The sequence below is a fragment of the Euphorbia lathyris genome, chromosome 8 (assembly GCF_963576675.1).
Source record: "Euphorbia lathyris chromosome 8, ddEupLath1.1, whole genome shotgun sequence".
Lineage (NCBI taxonomy): Eukaryota > Viridiplantae > Streptophyta > Magnoliopsida > Malpighiales > Euphorbiaceae > Euphorbia > Euphorbia lathyris.
Window position 1 is genome coordinate 66,233,830 of NC_088917.1, and position 6,928 is coordinate 66,240,757.

Below are 6,928 nucleotides of genomic sequence, written 5' to 3' on the forward strand. Positions count from 1 at the left end.
ATTAATCATAAGCTTCCCACTTCAGAAATTAATTAAACTGTTAAAATCTTGCAATTATTCAACAAAATTACAATATTAGCGATAAAGCATAATACTGGAATTTTTCCTAAGGATTAAATTAATTCTACTATCATAAACATATTTTGTACATTTATATATTTCCTTCCTCTTCTGACAAAAAAAAAAAAATGAAAATAAATTATTTAGTCTCTGAATAAAGTAGCAAAAATATAGAGAAAAGCCACAAGTCACATTTTTATTTTTCCACTAAAAGAATACTAATTACAATAGCTATATATACAGGTATATATATATAATTAAGCTGGAACAGACTCACATTTCAGATAGAAGATTACTGATTTTTCGTAGCTCAGTAAGGGCAGTCATAGCAGTAACTTGACCTTTCCCAACTATTACATTTTTGGAGAAATTCTCCTGACCTCTATCTTGCTGGAAAACTGACTCTATTACCTGCATCCCCAATTCCAAATTCATTCATAACAGAGTTTAGTTAGATTAGATAATGCAATTCAAATAACCTTCAAACGAAAGAAAACGGACACGTAAATGAAATAGAGAAACACTACCAAAGAGGAGTGTCCGTACATCATAAGCTTAAACTGACATGATTAACCCTCCAAGTGTTATGTGACAGGATAAGAGATTTTGACAAGTTGAAGCGGGTTAAGGGGGTCAATAGGTTACTTTAAGGAAGTTCAGTCATTTTAAGCAACTTCATGGGACTAATGCGACATCTCTAAAGTTTAGGGGGCAATCGGGTTTTTTAGCCAAGTTCGGGGCTCTTATGTATTAAGCCAAAAGAATAATACTAAAGCCCATATCATAGGTCAATACATAATTACATACCTAAACTTGACATTTCATGCCATTTGACACCATATACTTCTATTTGAACCTATCACACACCAACACGTGTCAATTATACGCCTCTGCCACCCTTATTTGCTGATTTGGCAGACAATTCAGAATTGATAAGTTTAAGTGTGTGAAAAGTCCAAGTAGAAGTACAGGGTGCCAAGTTGGATTGGAGTGTGTAATTATATATTAAGCCCTATAGAATGTATAAAATATAATGAAACACAACTTTGCTATGTCGCACGGAAACGGAAACCGGGAAATGTTATTTTTCAAAATATATAGCTAGGAAACGAGGGCGGCCTTGGCGCAACGGTAAACATTGTTGACGTGTGACCGAGAAGTCACGGGTTCGAGTCTTAGGAGCAGCCTCTTGCCAATAAAATTGGCAGGGGAAGGCTTGCCCCCAATACACCCTTGTGGTGGGACCCCTCGCTCACTGGGCCGCCCTTATATAGCTAGGAAACGATGATGAAAACAGGAAAGGAAATGGATACGAGATGTGGAAACGCTAATAAAGAAGAGTTTTCGTGCAACATAGCTTTGGAGACAATAAAAAGAACAAACTTTTCACCTGAATATGTTCAAGCATAGAATGGCCTAGGTTCCTCAAAGTACCCATCATGTTCTGGTCCACGACATCTCCTTTCCCAATAGACTTGGGAAATCCATCATCAGCAGAGCACATTGAACTGTTCTGACTGCTAACACTTTCCGAAGATTTCGTAGCCTCCGGCGCTACATTTCCTCCAGATGTCTCCTCACTAACGCTACTTCGTCCGAACTTCCAAAACCATTGGAATTTACCTGAAAGAAGCTTCCGCTCCTTCGACAAAGTTGGAGGTTTTCCCGTTGGTTCACTGTTGATTGCAGGGTTTAGAAGCGTATTGTACGGAAGCTGGGAAACAGGAAGAGTTCCGTCTTCAAGAATAGCATCGACCTGATCATCTGTTTCTTGGATCGTGTCAGGTTGATCATCTGTTTCATAAACTGATAAATTTGAGGCAACACTACTTTTCTCTGTGTCAATTTCATTATTGTTAGCACCACTAAGAGGACTAGGAGGGTATGAGAACACAGACGAGTTTTCCTCGCTACCAGCATTTCCACTCGGACTTCTTTCCTCAGCTGTGAAAGTGCAGTCTTTATTAACACTTTCTCGGTCCTCCTCGATTTCTGCACAAATATGATGCTTGTGGTCGGAAACTTCTTCATCCGCTTCTCGTTTCTCAGTGTCTTCTTCCAAGCCAAGTTCACGAGATAAATCATCAAGTAATCGCCGTCTAGTAGATGGCTTGTAGACCTTCTTGGCAGACCCAACTTTTGCTGGAGATGGGTCGGACTCTGTTCTAGTTAGAGTCCATTTCACTTTATCTGACCACCCTTTCTTTCGGGTTTGATTCTGTTTTTCCGATTTACTATGCTTGAGTTCTTCTTCAGCTTTCTGCATAATTCTCCACTTTTCTTCCCAATAGCTGTCAGGCACAACGTTTAGAGGAGTTCTCGGAGAAACAGAATCAAAAGAAAGTGTATGACCTCTAACCAGCATTGATTTACTGTGGGTGTAAGCCCCTGATCTACCGTGATTGTAAGCCCCAGCTAATGGGGGAGGGAGGGATGAGAAACTGCTCCCTAGTGCAAGAGCCTGTAAAGACTTCGCCTTATCGGTAAGTTTTTTTAGATCTATATTCTCTGGAAAATTGAGCAGTCTCTGCAGACAAGTAGTAGCATTCTCAGTTGCAAGCAGTGAAGATCTCAAGTATAGTATGATAGAAACTGCAATAGCTGCGATAAATGCTCCCCGTGCTGAAGTAAATATACAAAAAGTAGACTCTGCACCATTTTCGTTCCCCATGTCTAATTTACTGTTACTTGCTGCAAATATTTTGTCCCATATTATTAAGAGGTTTTGAAGAGAAAATTCTCGACCAAATAAAACCCGCAACCAGCGTAGTGCAAAATACTGAGGTTCAACACCAAGTTCAACAAGGTGGCTGTGTAAAGATGAATCTACCACAGATAGTAAATGGTAGAATGCAGCAGAAGCTTCAATAACAGGAGGCAATCCGGAATAAGAGCCAACAGGCACGGATGGAGAGAAAAAGTCTGCCATGGCAACTACACCATTTGCTCCATTCATCAAAGCATCAAACATGCAGTAAGCATCATGTTCCATGAATTTCTCAGACAAAACAATTCCCAGTTCGCCTTCAGCCCCATAAGCATCACTTAGTAATACGACTGTTTGTATCTCGGGATCAAGATCAGCAAGACTCTTAACTTTGGAAGCATTACCATGAGAGCTGATCTCGTCTTCCATTGAATCTAAATACTTTTTGAAATCAAAATTGTACATAAGATCATTTTCATGAAATGGTAAGCCATCAAATTTGTCAGTGAAATGGTCTTCATATTGCTTCCGCACTTCGGAAAGATGCTCCACATCAACATGAAGAACATATAATAGAGGGGCCAAAAGTTCATGCATTCCTAATGAAAACCAAATAGAGAAAGGATATATTATATTTCTATATATATGTATTATAATTTATTTTCTACATCGGACATTTAAATAAAATTAAAAAGCAAAGAGATCAATGACTAAACAGATAGAGAATCCTCAAGTTACCTTGTCTATAGCCATATTCGGGATGTCTAAGGCACCACAACAGCAGAATTCGTCTTAACATTCCCTGACATCCAGGAGTTTGGAAATAGCTCCAATGTTCAGGATATAAACGAGATAAATCTTGGTCAACTGTTTTTTCCAGTTCAGCATTCCGAAAATAACGCCCCCATGTGCTATCTGCAAGAAAGTTTTGCAATATAATCAACACGAACTACAAAATGCATCATCTAAAACAAGATATACAACTAGAACATGCTTCACCGACACGAAAACATTAGCAGTGGACATCGTTATTCCTTCCAATACTAACAGATTAAAATGCTTTCATGTAAAACCGAAAGCAGGCAATGAGTAAATAACTCGATACCAACAAAACTACGGCAGACGCCAAATATCTCGTCCAATTAAGATTAATACTCGGTAGAACATGTACACTAAGTACACTAAAAAATAAGGACTTGAATAAAAAAAGTTTGAGTTTTTACCTGGGTTCTGTGATAATGGATTGTCTATAGCAAGGTTGGGAGAATTAGTTCCGTCCTTAGGTATGTGAGGATCAACGAGGAGCCGCCTCCGTAAACCAGCATATCTGATAAAACATGGAAAGGGCACACCAGACTTTAATCCTCCGAATTCGTCAAGCAAATTACATTGTGATTAAGAAAAACATTTTATCATGTCCTGCCTATTTGAAGTACAATGCTTTTCTTTTTTAGGAACAACTATGAAAATTCACAAAGCCCTAGATTAGGTTTTTATCTTCTCTATGAATTTATAACCGGATCCCACTATAAAGAGCATTAGTATGATATTGTCAGGTAAACTCAAACTTCAAAATAATCATAAACCATAAATGTTAGAAAACAAAGCATAATTGATAAATTTGTGGCCAAAACTAAATAATAAAAAAGGAAACAAAAGGAGCAAAGAGAAACATTCTATAGTGCATTTGCGGTTACAATCAATGAAAATCTATTTATGTTGAGCATTAAATAACATGAAATCATCATTCAAAAATCAGTTAAGAAATTATCAGACACTAATTTTTTTTTTTTTAAAAAGGAGCGATGAACAAGGAAACCCCACAGATGAAATGACAAACTTTTAACAAACGAAAAGATAAGAGAAAAATACCTCCGGCGAGAATTGGCAGTGACTCTACGGAGATCATCAACCGTAGAGGATGAGGGAGATGGAAGAATCCCGAGATCTACACGCCATTGAACCCCTCTAAGATTTGGAAAACGATGCCGTATCTCGTCAGTAGGATTCAAACAAGCCGATTCGGGCATTGCCTGCTCAATTGCGGCTGACGGCATGAATTTGGAGCAATTCTACACAAACCCAAATCCCCAAAAACCAATCAAACCCCAATAATCATAGCTCAACCAAACCACATATTGTGAAGCAAAATTTCGGCATCATTTAGGTTGCAAAAAACCATTGAAATAAACACCCACGTGAGAATAAGTTTGAAAATCGGAATACGGAGGTTTCAGAAACAAAATTCGGAAGAGAAACAAGAGAAGGAATAAAGAATATGTGGGCAGAGAAATGTTAATGAGATTTTTCTATAATTAGAACTAAAAGGGGGAGAAAGATGATGAAATTGGAGAAATGGAATTACAGAAGAAAAGGGAAATTGATAAAAATAGAGAATTAAATAATGAATAAATAGGTGAGAGACTTGCGTCTTCCACTTCAATAAAAGATAAGATCAGAAAGAAAGAAGTTTACTAGTAAAAGACAGAGAGGGGGAAAAAAGAAAGAGGGAGAAAAATAAGAAATTTGTTTGTAGAAAGAGAGAAGGAGCGGAGAAGATGAATTGATTGAAGAGAGAGATGAGTAAAAATGGAGGCTTTGAGCTTGATTGACCCCCTTTTGGTTGGTGGTTTGGGTAATAGGATCTCCTTGTGAATATTTTTTTTTTTTCTAGAAAAAAAAGGAAGATAAGTTGTTGAGTTGTCTTTTTTCTATAATGCAATTTTTTTTTTCTATGATGAATTTTTGTTAGATGGAAAATTTCACAAAAAACCAAAATTTTGCCATTTTTTTCATACCCCACAACAAATTATACTTATACTATATATTATATGCGCTTAATATGCCAATGAGAGTTGGTCCGAGTGGTAAGGTGTTGAATCTTTGTTTGACCAGTTTGAAGTTCGATTCAGATATACAGAACTAGCATTAGAAAAGATAAATTTTACACTTAGCAAGTAAGAACTTTATTTTTAATATGTTATAATTTATTTTATGAATTATGTAATAATATTCTAAGACGTGTGCAACACATCTTCCGCGTGCAGCTTACTTTTTTGCAACCGAATAATTAATATTGTATTTTACACAAATTTAATGGGGTATATGAATATTTTATATAAGTTGAATGGGTTAAACATTTTTAAAGTTCAGAGGTCAATCAACTTGTTGGACAAGTTGAGGAGGAAATGATGTATTAAGTCTATTATATATTTATATGTGTATAGATTGAACTACCTTGACATTTTTTTTTTCTGAAAGGAAACTACCTTGATATTTCTTAAGAAAAATAGTAATAGTATATCAATAATAATAATATGAATTTGTTGTACTAGTCTTTTATTAAAAAAAAACAAATCGTAAAATGACTTCATTCTTTTTTTTGTTGTTGTTGGAAGAGAGATGACTTCATTCTTTTGATTTGTGAATAATATACCAAAGTAGATGCTAGGAAATACCAATTTTATAACATCACGAGTCATGCATGTTTGCAAATTTTATACTATGTTTATATGTATAATTTATAAAATTTACCTTAAACTATGTTTTACATATATAATGGCAAAATAAGTCCAAATGAGTAGATAGAGAAGCATGCAATCCACTGGCTGGCGTGGGAGGTGTTGTATAAAACGAAGAAAGAAAGCGAACTGGGTTTTCGTTGGTTTGAGTCATTCAACTTAGCTATGGTGGCGAAGTAGACGTGAAAGATTATTAAAAACCCCAGATAGTCCCTTCTCCAAGATATTTAAAGGAAAGTACTTTCCGAATTCAGACTTCCTTAATATCCAAAGTGGATATAATGATAGTTATGTGTGGAGGGACCTGTTAAAGGCACGTGTGCTAATCAAACAAGGCATGTGTTGAAAGGTTGGAAATAGGGAGAATATTGATATTTGATAGTCAAAATGGGTTCCTAGGCTTAATGCCAAAAAGTCTCTAACGAAGTTGCATAAAGTTGAATTTACGGAATCAATAGAATATTGGTGCATTTCGGACCCTGTTTAATATGGACGAAGCTTTAGAAATTCAGAAATTACCACTTAGTTGAGAAGATCAATAGATGAGGTTTATTGGCTTGCTACTCGGTTGGGAGAATTTACTATAAAATCAGCTTATTTTATAAGCTGAAGGTATGCGGTCTAATGTTGAAGGAAGAGC

At 36.2% G+C, this 6,928-nt stretch overlaps 1 protein-coding gene across 1 annotated transcript; it reads right to left on the minus strand.

The window, feature by feature from the left end:
- Positions 1-231: 231 nt before the first annotated feature.
- LOC136203868 (uncharacterized) lies at positions 232-5,347 on the minus strand. The gene is made up of 5 exons (XM_065995089.1): positions 4,640-5,347; positions 3,991-4,094; positions 3,506-3,682; positions 1,451-3,366; positions 232-471 (listed from the first exon to the last, which is right to left on the minus strand). The coding sequence occupies exons 1-5, from the start codon at positions 4,822-4,824 to the stop codon at positions 334-336; spliced, it is 2,520 nt and encodes an 839-aa protein (XP_065851161.1). The 5' UTR covers positions 4,825-5,347; the 3' UTR covers positions 232-333.
- Positions 5,348-6,928: the final 1,581 nt, after the last annotated feature.

Bases quoted from the DNA above. Each gene is read 5' to 3' on its own strand.
- LOC136203868 (XM_065995089.1), bottom strand. From the start codon at position 4,824: ATGCCGTCAGCCGCAATTGAGCAGGCAATGCCCGAATCGGCTTGTTTG. The intron at 3,683-3,990 runs GTAAAAACTCAA...ACTTTCTTGCAG, and splicing joins TCCATTATCACAGAACCCAG to ATAGCACATGGGGGCGTTAT. The intron at 3,367-3,505 runs GTAACTTGAGGA...GGTTTTCATTAG, and splicing joins CGAATATGGCTATAGACAAG to GAATGCATGAACTTTTGGCC.